Source organism: Magallana gigas, chromosome 9, assembly GCF_963853765.1.
Source record: "Magallana gigas chromosome 9, xbMagGiga1.1, whole genome shotgun sequence".
NCBI classification, from domain to species: Eukaryota; Metazoa; Mollusca; class Bivalvia; order Ostreida; family Ostreidae; genus Magallana; species Magallana gigas.
Window position 1 is genome coordinate 38,347,763 of NC_088861.1, and position 17,199 is coordinate 38,364,961.

General features: G+C 37.5%; 2 protein-coding genes across 2 annotated transcripts; one reads left to right on the top strand and one right to left on the bottom strand.

Moving 5' to 3' along the window:
- Nucleotides 1-793: 793 nt before the first annotated feature.
- LOC105320807 (general transcription and DNA repair factor IIH helicase/translocase subunit XPB) lies at nt 794-10,816 on the top strand. Its single transcript, XM_066070861.1, has 21 exons — nt 794-879; nt 1,081-1,158; nt 1,475-1,599; nt 2,099-2,179; nt 2,396-2,551; nt 2,843-2,917; nt 3,665-3,772; nt 3,968-4,158; nt 4,336-4,407; nt 4,725-4,831; nt 5,562-5,665; nt 6,155-6,227; nt 6,703-6,822; nt 7,509-7,711; nt 8,023-8,088; nt 8,251-8,387; nt 8,471-8,567; nt 8,947-9,064; nt 9,400-9,548; nt 10,034-10,147; nt 10,382-10,816. The coding sequence occupies exons 1-21, from the start codon at nt 843-845 to the stop codon at nt 10,514-10,516; spliced, it is 2,346 nt and encodes a 781-aa protein (XP_065926933.1). The 5' UTR covers nt 794-842; the 3' UTR covers nt 10,517-10,816.
- A 1,097-nt stretch (nt 10,817-11,913) lies between these two features.
- Nucleotides 11,914-17,115, bottom strand: LOC105320795 (uncharacterized). Its single transcript, XM_011418867.4, has 2 exons — nt 15,039-17,115; nt 11,914-14,775 (listed from the first exon to the last, which is right to left on the bottom strand). The coding sequence occupies exon 1, from the start codon at nt 16,892-16,894 to the stop codon at nt 15,074-15,076; it is 1,821 nt and encodes a 606-aa protein (XP_011417169.3). The 5' UTR covers nt 16,895-17,115; the 3' UTR covers nt 11,914-14,775; nt 15,039-15,073.
- Between the last annotated feature and the right edge of the window lie 84 nt (nt 17,116-17,199).

Below are 17,199 nucleotides of genomic sequence, written 5' to 3' on the forward strand. Positions count from 1 at the left end.
CCCTAACCCTAATTCTAAACTAACCCTAACCTCTAACCCTGAAGTATGACCCTAACCCAAACCTAACCCTATTTCGTAATCAATGTTATCAGTAGCCACGGTAACCTGTCACAAGTATATCAAAGTTTGAAAATCAATCATAATCAAACATTGTTACCGATGTAACCAGTGTTACTGGTTACAAATAGAAAGTGGTAAAAGTCAGGACTAATTTCTGGCCATATTAAACAATAAAGAATTGCTAATTTCAATATTCACTTTGCTCTTTTTGGATAAGAAATATCTAACTAGGTCCACGGGTATAAACTCGAGAAAATATATATTAAATGAAACATATATGCACATATGTATGTATGTATGTATGTATGGATATATCATATTGTTGTTATTGAATAACTGATACCTCTATACACAAAGGCACGTAGCATCGTTAGCCCCCCCCCCCCCCCAAAAAAAAAGCAACTTCTCAAAATCATAAAAATCCTAATCTGTTGGGTGGTGGTGGTGGGGGGGGGAGGGTAGGGCATAGTGTAACCATAAAATCATATAACATCGATTTCACTGTTAATTTCCCTCTTTCAATTGCTCCAAAATAAGAGGGGGCAACTCCATCTTTATTTATTTTTAATATGTAAATTCTAAGAAAAATTGTTTGGTGCGAGAAAAAGTGCCGTGGGGGGGGGGGGGGGGGGGGGGGGGGGCTACGCCCCTGTACAAGAAAACCTTTCTTTTTTTTTCTTTTTTTTAAATATAGAATGTAGATCGAGGTCGATATTTGGTTTAAAAAAACGTCGGGCACGTTATACTAAAATGAAAAACTGAAAACACCGCGAGCTCCGCGGATGATGGGAAAGAAAGACAAGAGAGATAGGGCCAGGGGTAACCTTATATGTTAAACTCTCTGAGTACTGTTAAGTAATTAGTTTGAATATTATCAGAAAGCATGGTGAATTTAATGTGAAACATCATTAGATCCTTATGGTCATTCACTTGTATTTGAATTAGAACAAGTTTAAGGGAACTGAATAATTAGGCCTATAGTAACCCATTTCATTGGTCTTTTATCGTGGTTTGTTTTAGAAGAAAGAAGGGCAGCAAAGAGAGTCAAAATTGAGGAAGATGAAGACGAAGAAACAACAGAGACAGAACCAACCACAGGTAAAACCTCTCGTCCACAGGTAATATATTACCATGTACAGCTGATCATACAGGTATTGTCTTGCAAGACACAGGTAATATCTCATTATCCACATATTTAACATCAACTGTCAACAAGTAATATAACACAAGAAATATAAAGGCTAATTATAAAGAATTGGAATTCTCATAAAGTAATAAATATAAACTGATTAGATATTACAAGTATTCCTTCTTCATCACTTTAAACTTCCCAGATATTAATAAAATATCAACTTTCAAATTGAATCAGGAAGATATTAACAATTTTTTAACTATCAGTTTTTCTGTTTTGTAGAGGAAATCCCGGATGCTGCGACTCGCTCTGTGGATGACACAGGGAAGGAGGATGAATTTGGTGCCAAAGATTACAGAACAGAACTAGCTCTGAAACCAGACCACAACTCCAGACCACTGTTTGTGGTAAGTCTAAAAAATATCCTTCATGTCGGTACAACTTGTAAGCTGTGTCAGACCTAATGTTTGATATGGTTAATATTCTTTATAAGTTTAATTGTTGTCATTATCATTATCATGAATTTGCACATTTAATTTGAATTGTAAATATGTGAAAAAAACAACAATGCATATTTAAGATATCATTTTTCATGATAATTAAGTTAGTAAGTGATGCCGACTGAGTATGTTTCATATACTGTAAACCGACTTTTATTCAGGTGTGAGAAATTTCTGCAAGGTTTGCGAGAGCCTTGTTATCGCAAATATTTCACATCAAAAACTAGTCCTTGTCATATAAATGTTATAACAACATGGTTCTAGATAAGGCTTGGGCCAAACATTAGTCATCACAAACCAGTTTATCAGATTTAAATCGTGAAATAAAGTCGTTGCGAATTAAAGTTGGTTTACAGTGTAAGGGATTTCAGTGCTGAATATTTATAAGATTGATTATTGTCAACAGGCTCCTAATGGTCACATATTTCTGGAGTCCTTTTCACCTGTCTACAAACATGCACATGATTTCTTAATTGCCATCTCAGAGGTAAGAGAATGTAACACAACCAATATTAACTGTTGGTTTGTAAAGCATGTGAAGCAACAATTGAGTAGTGAAGCCTGAGTAGCTCTTCTTGCTCTATTATGATTTATACATAATTAATAAACGATCAGAGATTAACAACTAATTCTCTTGTGTCTTCTCTACTACTCAATGGAAGCAAATGAAAAAAGTTGTCCTATTATTAATGACACATTACAGCCGGTGTGTCGCCCCGAATTTATCCACGAGTACAAGCTGACGGCCTACTCGCTGTATGCCGCCGTTTCTGTCGGCCTGGAGACCAATGACATCATTGAGTACCTGAGACGTCTGTGTAAAACATCACTACCCAAGGGTATCGAGGAGTTCATCAAGGTACATGTACTGTAATCTCTGGTACACCAGCAGTTAATCTGAATGTAATACTGGTAACTAATTTCTGTATTTTACTCTACTGCAAAAAAGATTAGATTTTTTGGCTTCTTTCAGGTAATGTTTTCAATCATCTAGGTTTATTATTCACAATTCAAACAAATTCTCTGAAATTATGTAACTTAGAAATGAGATTGGTCATTCCATTTAAGACTTCCTGAGTAAAGTAAAGTATTTTCAGATAAACCATTATTTTAATAAACCAATCAATAGATTGACCCCATCTTTTGACAGCTGTGTACATTGAGTTATGGTAAGGTGAAACTGGTTCTGAAGCACAACAAATACTACGTTGAGAGTCAGCACGCGGTAAGTATAAAGGTGGTAGTGGTCAGTCAGGGTGATAGTGGTCAGTCAGGATAGTAGTGGTAAAGTCAGGGTGGTAGTGGTAAAGTCAGGGTGAAAGTGGTCAGTCAGGGTGGTAGTGGTTGGTCAGGGTAGTAGTGGTCAGTCCGGGTGGTACAGGTGAATGTGGCTAAGTCAGGGTGGTAATCAGGCTGAAAGTGGTAAAGTCAGGGTGGTAATCAGAATGGTAGTGGTCGGTCAGGGCAGTAATGGTCAGTCAGGGTGGTAGAGGTCAGTCAGGGTAGGAGTTGGCAGTCAGGATGGTAGGGGTAAAGTCGGAATGAAAGTGGTCAGTCGTGGTGGTAGTGGTAAAGTTAGGGTGAAAGTGGTAAAGTTTAGGTGGTAATCAGGGTGAACGTGGTCAGTCAGAATGGTAATCAGGGTGGTAGTGGTATAGTCAGGATGGTAATCAGGATGAAAGTAGTCTGTCTGGGTGGTAATCAGGGTGGTAGGTGGAAGTGGTAAAGTCAGGGTGAAAGTGGTTAGTCAGGGTGGTAATCAGGGTGATGGTGGGCAGGCAGGGGGGTAGTGGGCAGGTAGGGTTGTAATAGTAGGTCAGAGTGGTAGCGTAAAGTCAGGGTGGTAGTGATAAGTTAAGGCAATATTTGTTTTATATAAGTCAGTTTTTGTTTTATTATCTTATATGTTGTACAGATGAACATGTGTTGAAGATGTGTGGGTGATGTCAGACTTTAGATTTATGTTCTGTAGGATGTGATCCAGGTTCTGCTCAAGGACCCAGTCATACAGGAATGTAGATTCCGTCCCGAGGAAACAGAGCTCCTCACTGGACAGGTGTCCTCAAAGTCTGCATTACAGGTAAGTTATTATTTAGGTGTCCTCAAAGTCTGCATTACAGGTAAGTTATTACTCAGGTGTTCTCTTCTATCCTACGGGTAAGCTAGTAAAATAGTGTCCTTGTAATCTTCCAGTGATTTGCAAATGGTTGTTATAAAAGACTGCTTTTGAGATTACTGTAAATGTAAGAGTTTATGATTTTGCTTCCTTTGACAGTTGTCAAAACCCGGCCCTAGTACCACCACAGAGGGTGAGCCCAAACAGGAGGGGGAGGCGACTGGGGAGGAAGTGCCGGACGATATCTATGCATACTACGACAAGATGGACAAAGAGGAAGATGAGGAGGAGGACACCAAAACCGTGTCATTCGAGGTCAAACAGGAGAAAATTGAGGTCATACAGAAAAGGTCAGGGGTCAAATTTTTCCTTTTTTCTTTAGATTAAAAAGTAAAATGCTTGTAATTGCAACAAGGTATGTAAGTCTTTCAATGGTAAATGCTGCAGTGAATTTAATACATTATCGTTATGAATGTTTAATTTTGTGGTTTTCTGGATTTTATTTTTTGGATTTTGTATACTTCTAGATGTATAGAGTTGGAGTATCCATTGTTGGCCGAATATGACTTCAAAAATGACACAGTCAACCCTGACATCAAGTTAGTCTCCTTTTTTGCTGATAAAAATTAAGACAATTCTAAGGAATCATTTTTATTCTTGGGTGGCAATGTTCGTGGGTAGCAAAAATGTTCCTGGTTCATTGGAACGAAGATTGGGAAGGGTTACTCACAAAAGCCATAAACATTGGTTCCACACAAACAATGATGATTTCACTGTATTGTGGATATGTTAATAAAATTGTGTTTGATTGGATGTGAGAATATGATTAATCAGAAGAAATATACATGAATGGTGTCAGTCAGAGGGATAGGAAAAAAAGAGGAAATTTATATATTTACATGTGTTGACCTTTCAGCATTGATCTGAAGCCGTCCACCGTACTGAGACCGTACCAGGAGAAGAGTCTGAGGAAGATGTTTGGGAATGGCAGAGCTCGCTCCGGGGTCATTGTTCTTCCCTGCGGTGAGTTCTTGTAACACTATTGATTTACCTTATATCCAAATTTATTTGCTTGTCACAAATTTGCAAAAATGGGGGAAATCTGCAACATTTTTTTATCTGCGACTGTCATTTTTTGCGATTTAAAAAGTTTCTTATAGATAATGAAATAGGATATAAATTCAGCATATTCAATTACGGGGTATTTGCGATTTAATAGAGGTCACGAAAAAAGCAAAAATTAGATCATTGCGAAATTACTGGTACCTGATATACTGTATGAATATTTGAAGAATTCTTGTTTTCTATTGAAAAATATAAATTATTTTAAGTTCATTAGTTTTAGTTTTGTCATCTCAATGATTGTGCTTTTAAAAGAAAAATTCAAAAGAATGTGAAAAAAATTGCTCTGAATTAAACATTATACACTGTTTTGCTTAGTATGAAGTCATAAAAATGATATAGTGATTGATGTTGATTAAAAAAATAAATAACAACTGTCTGTACACTGCAAAACCCATATACAGTAAAACATGATTATAGCGAACACGCTTATAATGAATTGACGCTTACAGCAAAGTGATATTCATTCCCCGTGGCTTTATTATATGTTGTAAACTTGACTAACATAATGAGTTACGTTTATAACATAGCAAAATCGCCCATCCCTGGCACTTAGCTATTAGCTTGTTTTACTACAGATGTGTATTGGTTCTTTTAGAGGGCTTATCATTGATTCCTATTGTTGATACAGGTGCGGGTAAGACACTGGTGGGGGTAACTGCGGCCTGTACGGTCAGGAAACGGGCCATCTGTCTGGCCACCTCAGGTGTGGCCGTGGAGCAGTGGAAGCAACAGGTAAACTGCTCAGATGTGAATATCCTTAACAGCTCAGGTGCAATAGTGCCAAAGTATTAGAACCATTTCAACAAGACCTTAGACTTTAGGTAGGACGTAACCAGCTATTTTTTTAATCAGAAAAGATAAAAATGAAGCTAGTTCTAAGTAAAATGTGCATAGATTGTGTATAGTCTTAGTCCAAAAGGCTGACAAATCTTGTTTACTTCAAAGAGCCAAGGCTGATAGGCCAGCAATGAAGTAGACAGGTCTAAGTTACATTGCTGTTTGACACAACTACCCAAAGTCTAAGCTCCTGTTTAAATAGTTCTAAAGTGACTGTACAATTTGAGAATTTTAGAGTGTTGGCTAAGTGGGAAGAAACTGTGCCTTACAATGTTAATTAATATAATGTTTTACAGAAAATAAGCTCATAGTAATGAAAATGGAGCTAATTGTTTGTTTATAAAGCTAGTTTTGTAAAATTTTCAATTTTTTGTTTGTTTATAGTTTAAGATGTGGTCCACTGCAGATGACAGCATTATCTGCAGATTTACATCTGATGCTAAGGACAAACCTATAGGCAAGTACATGTACCTCTTTGTATCCAACCTCATATCAAATTATAGTAAGATGAAATAATTTGCAGTTGTGTTGAAATGAATTACATCTGCAACCTTTTAAGGGGGATGTGCGGCCATCTTGTACATTTGAGAATAAAATTATGCATATTTTTTTAACTAGCTTGTTTCTGCCCAAAACTGACTTAAAATGTTGTCAACAGTTAAAAAAAGAAGCACTAAGTATAATGTTCAACATGTTTTTTGTATGCAAATTATGCATACAATAGCAGAACATTCCCTTTTCTTATCAATTAGAACTGAACAAGTACAGAATTAAATTCAAGATTTAAATATCTAACAAAATATGAAAGGAGGTCATTGATGTTCACTCTACAACCATTTGTTGAGAAAAAAGTCAAATCTTGCTTACTTAAGTTGTATCTTTGTCTCAAAAGAGGGTACCCTGTTCTTAAAATGTGTCTGTTCTGTTATCAGGGTCATCCATTTTGATCAGCACATACTCTATGTTGGCTCATTCAACCAAACGTTCATGGGAGGCAGAGAAAGTCATGGAGTGGATGCAGAGTCAGGAATGGGGGATCATGATTCTTGACGGTAAGAGTCTGGGCTGCGTTTTACAAAAGAACTTACGACTTACATGTACGACCAAATTAATGAGTGCTAATTAATCACAAACTAATCAATGTTTTATTCTCATGGCTGTAGAATATTATTATGGACATCAGAGTAGTTGTATAAATAGAGTTCTGTCTAAGTTTTGTTCTTTGAATATCATTTCATGAGACTGAAAATATTTATGACTTTGTCGTAAGTTCTTTTGTAGAACACAGCCCTGTACTGCATGTGTTCTTCTTTTGTATAGAAATCTTATTTTCTCAATTTTTTCGTATACATACTAAATTAATTTATCTTAATTTTCCTATAATCTTGTGATTATAATAGTAAGGAGAACTAATGTAACTGTAAAATTGTTGTGTGGATGAAATTTTTTGTAAATACACATGTACCACAAAAACGCTAAATTGGTTAATCTGATAAGTATTGCCTGACAAACAGACTATCAGATTAAGCTGAACCCTCTGTATTATCAATGCATTATTAATGCCATTAAGATTTTTTTCAAAAAGGACTGCAATACAATATGAAAGCAGTCTCTATTTCTGCAATAACCCCTAGGATATGAAGTTGTTACATAGATGTTGCAAAATCATCTTGCAAAAAACACCCACATTTACAGTAATTTGATAATTTTAAACTTTACCATGTTCTGTGTAACACAGAGGTACAGACCATACCAGCCAAGATGTTTAGGCGGGTCCTGACCATTGTAAATGCCCACTGTAAGCTGGGACTGACCGCCACACTGGTGCGAGAGGACGACAAGATCGCTGACCTTAATTTCCTGATTGGTCCAAAGCTGTACGAGGCGAATTGGATGGAGCTACAGAACAACGGTTATATTGCCAGGGTGCAGTGTGCAGAGGTAGGAGGAATTGTTTTAGTTCTTTATAAAACATGCAAAATGAGATTTCATAGGAAAGAAAGCTATGATCATAACCTCAATTCCTATAAAGAAAAATCATCAGATTATGTATTAACCCCCCCCCCCCCCCCTTTTTCAGTACCTGTAGATAAAAGATGTGCAGTCATCTCAAATTAATGATCGTATCTCAAGATAAAAACCTTTCTGTAGGAAATTTTTGTTCGAAATTGTCACCATCTAAACTGATGTCTGTTTATAAGGTTCTCTTCAAATATCTTTAATAGTATTCAAATGTTATTTGTGATTGACAGGTCTGGTGTCCAATGGCTCCAGAGTTTTACAGGGAATACCTCAATACAAAGTCTCAGAAAAAACTGGTGAGAAATTCAAATTTTTGAATCAGTTTTATATTTTAACAGTTTCATCTCAATGTTTTCATTGAAAACAAAGAATTTGAAGTAAAGGACATTAACTATGTATATAAATATATGTTTGTTTTTTAAGGTTTGTACAACAGTGAATCTTTTCTGTAATTTCAGTTGTTGGCCGTTGTGAATCCTAACAAGTTCCGAGCTTGTCAGTTTCTGATACGATATCACGAACGACGCAACGATAAAATCATCGTGTTTTCTGACAATGTGTTTGCCTTGAAAAGCTATGCGATCAAACTAAACAAGTAAGTTATGTAGCAATGTCTTTGCTGGTATCTGTGAGATTTTCTTTAGGACAAATCAGCATGACATTTATCTTTTCATGCAGGCCATACTTGTATGGACCGACTTCTCAAGGGGAGAGAATGCAGATCTTGCAGAACTTTGTCCATAATCCTAAAGTCAACACCATCTTTGTCTCCAAGGTATCTCAAGCATGTAAACACAGAAATGAAACATTGTATTTTTTCACACTCTCAGATTTTTAGAATTCACATATACTTGTAGATGCAATAAACTTAGTTCTTTAAGCAAGCCTCTTTTTAATTTGTGCATATAAACTAAGTTTTTAAAAATGATTTCGTCTTAACATGTTAATTTCTGCGTTAAGCTAAGTAGATGTTATAGAAAAATATGTCAGTGCACAATGACCAGTTCAAAATAGAACTATTTTTACAAGAGCTTGGACTTTGGGTAGTTGTGTCAAACAGCAATGTGACGTAGACTTGTCTATTTCATTGTCCACTCAGTCATAGCTCTGTCAAATCAAGGGGTCCAGTGTATATTTGACTGCACTAATTACAGGTGGCTGACACCTCCTTTGATCTCCCCGAGGCCAATGTCCTGATCCAGATATCTGCCCATGGAGGATCTCGCAGACAAGAGGCTCAAAGGATGGGTCGAATTCTCAGGGCAAAGAAAGGTACTGTATATGTGTACCGGTAATAGGACAGACAGAACAAAATACTAGTAACTGGTTGTGATGAAAGTAGAAAATAGAATCTGGAGTAAACTGTGTATTTTAAATCCATTTATAATTGCAGCTGACTTTTACAAGAAAGCTTCTGCAGTGAAAAGGAAAATGCTTAAACTTAATATGCAATTAAGAAAAATAACATCTTTTCACAGTTAATAAAATATTGCCTGCCCTTGACAAAGTGATAAGTGTAATCAGGGTTAAAGACATTTATGATACACAAAACATGAATTATTGGAAGATATTTGTATACTGAATGAATTGGTGCTTGCTTTTGACAGGAGCTGTAGCTGAGGAATACAATGCCTTCTTTTACTCGCTGGTTTCACAGGACACGATGGAGATGCACTTCTCCCTAAAGAGACAGAGGTTTCTGGTGAATCAGGGCTACGCCTACAAAGTCATCACAAAGCTGGCCGGGATGGAGGAGGTAGGACACAGTGTCTACTGTAGACTCCTAATTAAATACGAGGAATAAAGAGTAGCCCTCGCCGATTTTAAAATCTCGCCTTTTTTTTTTAGTGTAGAGTGTCATAAGAGATAAGATTCCACCTTCGCGATTTTTTATTCTCGCATTTTGATACAAAATAAGGAGACTGCGAAATTAAGTACTCAATCTACAGTATCAAAAGTCATAATCTGTGTTGAATGTTGTCTATACATGTATGTGTGATAGTCTGCTTGTGTTGTCAATAAGTTGAGATAAAAAACTATAGATAACTTAACAATTTTGAGATTAAATTAGCTGAAACTTTGAGAATCAATAGATATATTTTTTTTTATTTGAAGAAGACAGATGGCATTATACAGAGAGTTATATACATGATTTTATCTATAAACCGTTAGGTACTTTTTACAGGGAGTAATTTTTAGGACTATTTCGCTTTATGCATGAGTTCTGTTCTTGTTGTGTAGGAGGCCCTGGGATACAGCACCAAGGAGGAGCAGGCCAAGCTGTTACAGGCAGTGTGTGCCGCCACTGAGCAGGACGCGGAGGAGGAGAGGGTCATAGGGGAGGGAGGATTTCTGGTAACAGCCAATCTAGGGGGTTAAAAGTAACAGCCAAACCAGGGGGTAACTGTTAAAAGTAACAACCTAACCGGGGGGTAATAGTAACAGCCAAAGCAGAGGTTAAACAGTAACAGACAAGCCAGGGGGTTGTTAGTAACAACTGATTCAGGCAGTTTCTCTTTATGTGAAATTTACCTCAATATCTGTAAAGATTTCAATGTAATCTCCATTTTTTGGGCTTTCTTCTTTCAGGTGAGCAGGAAGGTTGGCAGTATGAGTTCTATGTCTGGAGCAGACGACAACCTCTACATGGAATTCCGCGGGAAGAAAGGGATGGTGGCCAGTGGGCACGCTCATCCACTGTTTAAACGGTTCCGAAAAATCTGAAGAAACAGCCTCGAATTGAAAGGCTACATTCATAGACAATTCAGTGGATTTTGAAGACATTAGTGTGAACTTAAAGGATACAACTTTTAGGCTGAATCAGGTCCTCAAAATGATGAAAATTCTGTTGTTGTATCAGGTAGTTCTATGAAAGAACAGATTCAATATCAGTGTTGCTGTCTCTGCCATTGGAATGAGGAATCATTGTTTGAATGATAATCTTTTATCATAGTTGTGAATGTACATGTACATGAACTTTGTACTTGTTGAAAAAAAAATTCAATAAATTGGTGTCAAAATGTTCATGATTTGTCTCAAGAGTCTGCAAAATTAATGTACATTTTTAATTTGTTTTTAAGACTCACTGTATTTCGTTAGAGCGTATTGGTGTAATTGACATTTGTATTCAAAATGAAATCTACAGAATCACCTGTTAACTGATATGGCTGTGTTATGTTAGTCCTCTGTGGTCATTTGTTTTGGTCTGATATTTTGGAGGTTCATTATGAGAAGTATGGATATTTATATTGATTTTGATAATAATAATAATAATTGGTAACTTTTTTTCCTTGATCACAAAAAAGTAATTATTCTTTATATAAAACATAAACAACACATGGAATATTTTATTAAACTGTTTATTTTTAGATAACAGAAATTTGATAAACAATGGTTAAAAGGTTTATGAAACATTCAGAAGATCACAGTTGTAGAAAAAGTACAAAACAGGAACAGATTATATAAAGGAAAAATGTGTAAAAATATGGCACCTGAACATTCATGTGAATGCGTAACAATATAGCCTAAGCATATACTTAACAAAAATACAATTTATCACTCAGACTAAAAAATTGTCTGACCAAGAACACCTCTTTATGATTGCTTTATGATTGCAACAAACCGCAATGAGAATCTATCACAGCGATGGTAAATCTACTCTGGATAAAACATGCTAAATACCATCATCATCATCATCATCATCACCATTATTATCATCAATATTGTTTTCATCATCAGTACCGACCATTATCATCATCATTTTCATCATCATCTATAATCATCAATATCAACCAATATCATCATCAATCACCATCATCATCATCAATATCTTACTGTTTAAACAGCCTTCGTCACCATCATCATCAATAAAATAGTCAACAACACAGGCCTCCTAACATCTACATCTAGATTACAACTCCACCACCATTATTTACCCTGATACTAGTGCCTAACACCTCACGTATCCTCCACTCACCAGACTCTGGCTCAAAGCCATTAACATTAATTTTTTTGGTACGTTTTTAAAATATTTTGTAAATTTTTTGGAGATTTTTGTGTATCTTGAAATTTTTTTGGTCTTTTTTTTTTACATAACACATTCACTCTTTCATTATTACAAAGTTTAAGCCACATTCATACTCTTAATATTTTTTAGATTTTTTGGAGATTTTTGTTTATCTTAAATTTTTTTTGGTATTTTTTTTTTTGAACGACACATGAAAAATGAGGTACAACAGTTCTCAAGCCCTAATGACATGCTCTCAGCAGCCGCTGAATAATTCTACATTCTATAAAAAAAAAAATCCCCGTGTTTCACACCTGTGTTTGCAGCAGCCGCTCACAAAACACGTCAACCTTATCATTTATGATAACTCAACGAAACACGGGTGCATTTTCTCTGTACCTATGAAGCAGAGCAAAATAGTAATTAAAATAGTGTCGTTAGTTGAAAAAATAATAAACAAACTAAACACACATTTATGAAAATTAACTTTCACACAAAAACTTTTCTCTCAGCAGCCGCTTAATATTTCTCTGTTCTATGAAAAAAAATCCCCGTGTTTCACGCCTGTGTTTGCAGCAGCCGCTCACAAAACACGTCAAACTTGTCTTTCATAAAAAAAACAAACGAAACACGGGTACATACCTCTGTACTAACTTAAAAAAAAAATAAAACACAACAACAACAAAAACACACACTCGAAAAGTAAAATTAAAGTTTTCCTTTTTTTTTTTTTTTTGCATTTTGACAAAAATTGAAAATTTTTGTTTATCTTGTATATTTTTTTGGTATTTTTTAAAAAACAATTCACATATCTTCTCACGTTTACGTACACATTAACATTTAGGCTACATTCATTCATTACCTTTGATATTTTATAATTTTTTAGAGATTTTTGTGTATCTTAAATTTTTTTTTTTTTTTAGATTTTTTTTAACGACACATATTATAAACTCTCAATACATTCCCTCAGCAGCCGCTGAATAAATTTTCACTCTTAAAAAATTCTCCATTTTTCACACCTGTGTTTGCAGCAGCCGCTCACAAAACACGACAAACTTGTCTTTCATTAAAAAACCCTCAAACATTTTCTTGAAAAATGGGGTACACCAAGTCTCAAACTTAAAAATAAGGCTTTCTCTCAGCAGCCGCTGAATAAATTTCCATTCTTAAAAAATCCCCGTGTTTCACACCTGTGTTTGCAGCAGCCGCTCACAAAACACGTCAAACTTTTCTTTCATAAAAAACCTAACGAAACACGGGTTCATACCTCTGTACCCTTACTCCATATCAAAAAAATAAATATTCAAACAACAAAAACACATGAACATGAACATAATTAAATGAGGGGAGGGTGGTCATTTCAGCAGCCGCTGAATAATTAAAACACGTATCCAATGAAACAATCTTTTACAACCGCCTTTGTCTGCAGCAGCCGCTGACAAGACATTAAAGCTGATTGGTTTCAATACATAAACAAATAGTAAACATACGCACACCCTCCCCTTCCGTATAAAAAACCTAACGAAACACGGGTACATACCTCTGTGGTAACTTAAAAAAACTAAAACAACAACAAACACACACACGAAAAGTAAAATAAAAATTTTCTCCTTCACATACAAAAAAAATTACAACTTTTTTTTGGCATTTTCACAAAAATTGGAAATTTTTGTTTATCTTGTATATTTTTTTGGTATTTTTTTTTAAAAACAATTCACATATATTCTCACGTTTACTCACACATTATCATTTAAGCCACATTCATTCATTACCTTTGATATTTTATAATTTTTTGGAGATTTTTGTGTATCTTAAATTTTTTTTTTTTTTTTTAGATTTTTTTTAACGACACATAACAAATTTAAAATTTTTAAACTCTCAATACATTCCCTCAGCAGCCGCTGAATAAATTTCCATTCTTAAAAAAGTCCCCATGTTTCACACCTGTGTTTGCAGCAGCCGCTCACAAAACACGACAAACTTGTCTTTCATAAAAACCCTAACGAAACAAGGGACATCTATATCTAAAAAAACCCCACAACATTGAGAAAAAAGTGTCGTACGGTATAAAAGTTAATAAACAAAAAGACATATGTAACATTTTCTTGAAAAATAGGGTACACCAAGTCTCGAACTTGAAAATAAGACTTTCTCTCAGCAGCCGCTGAATAAATTTCCATTCTTAAAAAATCCGCGTGTTTCACACCTGTGTTTGCAGCAGCCGCTCACAAAACACGTCAAAATTGTCTTTCATAAAAAACCCAACGAAACACGGGTTCATACCTCTGTACCCTTACTCCATATCAAAAAAAGAATATTCAAACAACAAAAACACATGAACATAATAAGGGGGAGGGGTATTCATTTCAGCAGCCGCTGAATAATTTAAACACGTATCCAATGGAACAATCTTTTACAACCGCCTTTGTCTGCAGCAGCCGCTGACAAGACATCAAAGCTGATTGGTTTCAATACTTAAAACAAATAGTAAACATAAGCACACCCCTCCCCTTCTGTGACAATACAATCAGAACGGAAAATTTCTTATGTAAAAAATTTTGAATATCAAAAAGAGACGCTTTTACAATAAAGGTTAATATACAAATATATAGCTGTATAAAATCTAAAATGTCCGAAAAATAATGGTTGCAAATGTACTCGTGAACAATAAAAATATAAACATTTTGAAAAAATACAGAATTGCAAACATGCAACATCATATCACCATAAATATCAGGGTAGAAAAGGCATATCAAAAATTAAACGTTAAAAAAATCATATAGCTCCAAAGTAAATACATATAGAGATAACTATCAAAAACAATATTTGTACGGATAAAAAGTTGTTGAGTTGACATACAATTCTTGTTGAGTAGCATGGCTGATGGGCCGAATTTCGGAAAATTACTTCTTATTTTGAGACTGCTCTCTGGAATCTAAATATAGTTGTGTTGGTGTTTGATGTTGATGATTCAATCCTGAAAATAAAGATTCGGTGAAAAAATTATGATAAACACATAATATAGTTGTTTCAAACAAACTTTAAATATATCAATGTTATCAACAGCGTTCTTTACATCCCAAATACTATAGTATACAATATACCGGGTATTTAATACTACCCTCAAGTACATCACAAATATAAACCTAATCGTTTTCGTAACAATTTTGTTCATTACTCCATATGTCCTTAAGAAACGAAAAAGAAAGTTATATATATACGTAGTGAAGATAACTCTACCTGATCGTAATCCAATCGTAATCCAAGTCGTTATCCTAGTCGTAGCCCCTGTCCCGATCGCGGCGCTTCTTATCCCGGTCCCTGTCCAGGCGCTTCTGCTCGTACTCCATGGAGGGACGATTTACCTCATTGTCACGGGAAGGACGCCTCGGTTCCTTGACCCTGGCGGGACGGGCCAGATATTCCACCCGCTTTATCCTCATGGCGATGGTGGCGGGTGAGTGCCTCTGACTCGGGACATCTGAGCGACCTGGTACACCGCCCCTCTCCGGGCGCCGCATGTCCCCGTCTTGGTGCCTCAGGTTCATTCCCCCGCTGAGGTTCCTCTGATCAATGCTGTCTGGGCGAGTTCCCCCTCTGTCCCTCTCTGGGCGCCAGCGACCGTCGCTCTCTCGGTTTCTTCGCTCCTCTTTTGCCTCCTGGTACTGAATGAACTTGTCCAGGGCATCTTGCTCGGGGAGTCTAAGCCTGGGCACGGTCAGCTGGGGGCGCAGGGTGTAGCTTCTCTGGGGAGGCTCAGCTGTGGCCTCGTTGCTATCACTGGTCCCGATGGATCGTACTCCGCGCGCAGCCTTGGGCCTCTTACTGATGTTGTACGGCTTCTCGCTTGGCTGACTCTGCTGAAGGTCAGTCTCCATCAGCTTGTCAACAGATTTGTTGAACTTCTTTACACGGGTTCGCAGTTGGCTGTAGGCCAGAGCGCCGGATGTGCTGGGATCGTCCTCGACGGCAGCGCGAGCCCCTCGGGCCGCGCTTGGGCGGACGTTCAAGTCGCGGGTGTCGATGACGTATGTAGGGCGGTACGCTGGCTTGTTTTCAGCCTCCAGGAGCACCTTCTCCATCTCTTTAGCGGTATCCTGTTTGGATCGGCCGAACATTTTTGGAGGAGGAGGAGGGCTAGGGGAGGAGATGCCACCAACAGCTCCAAGAGCTTCCTTTGGAGTGTCAGCATAGCTGGTGGAAGGGTTGCCACTGCCGCGTGCCATTCCGGAATCGCACACATTGCCCTCAGAGGCGATGCCTGTGTTGCGCTTCTTTGCAGTCTCCTGTGAGCTCAGTGTTGCGGAGAAGTTGCTTGCGCTTTTCTTAGCCAACTCGATGACTTTGCTTCTTATTTCGGCCACACGTGCCTCGGCCTTTGGTGGCTCCTCGGGAATGTCTTCCTGAACACTTCCAGGCAGGCTCATCTCAATGCTCATGCCGGCGTATGAGGGCTTCAGCCTGTGTGGGGTAGCAACACGGTGGTAAATATTCTGGAAATCCTCTCTGGATTCAGCATACTGGGGAACTGGCGTGGCAATGTGGGGCCTGCATATGGAGCCATCCTCGAAGCTGCTGTTGACCGACGGCACGTTTCCCCTCGCTGTCCAAGTTGCGGTAGAAAAGCCAGAGTTGACCGAGACTGACTGCAGAGTATGGTCCGACTCGTCATCGCTGACACTGGTCAAGCTTGGCTGTTTCTGGGCTCTGGATCTGGACCGGTCCATCATGTCAATCATCTCTGTGACTGACACGTCTGAATAGCTGTCCATTGGGACCGGTGTCTCCTCGCAGCGGAGCGAATAGCTATACTCGTCATCGTCCCGGGTCCTCACCACAAATGTGAGCTCATCTACCTCCTCTCCCAGGGAATCAGTATCACATTCGGGGGGAATGGCAGATGGTGGGGGTGGCGGGGGTGGCGGTGGAATGGCAGATGCTGGTGGTGGCGGTGGTTCCACGAGTTCCTGTTCACTATTCTCCCTCACCCTGCGTCTTCTCTTGGATATGAACCCGGATATTCTCTCTCTAACTGATTTTCTTTTTCGACGAATCTCCACAATGGAGGCTGCCTCTCTAGACTGGATGCAGCCCATTGTGGACTGAATCAGTTTTTCCTCTAGATAATTGGTCTGATTCGGTTGAAACACAATGAAAAACTTCTAATCAGCAAGTTATCCCACTAGAAAATTGGGCTCAGTGGTTGAAACACAGTAAAACTTCGCTTTGTTTCAGCAATGATGCGACCGTTTCCCTTATCTTTTCTCTACTTGTGACGATTTACATTATGACGTCACTATGGAAATTACGCCATCCTGGTTACTTATGAATATTCATTATCAAGTAAAGCTATATTAAATATGTGTATTTTCGAATTCAAAAAATAAATCCTATATCAAGT

What these genes read in the sequence shown, in the direction of transcription:
- LOC105320807 (XM_066070861.1), top strand. Translation starts at nt 843, where the DNA reads ATGATGGGAAAGAAAGACAAGAGAGATAGGGCCAGGG. An exon ending in CAAGAGAGATAGGGCCAGGG is followed by an intron (nt 880 to 1,080) that starts GTAACCTTATAT and finishes GGTTTGTTTTAG; the next exon opens with AAGAAAGAAGGGCAGCAAAG. An exon ending in ACACCATCTTTGTCTCCAAG is followed by an intron (nt 8,568 to 8,946) that starts GTATCTCAAGCA and finishes CACTAATTACAG; the next exon opens with GTGGCTGACACCTCCTTTGA.
- LOC105320795 (XM_011418867.4), bottom strand. Translation starts at nt 16,894, where the DNA reads ATGGGCTGCATCCAGTCTAGAGAGGCAGCCTCCATTGTGGAGATTCGT.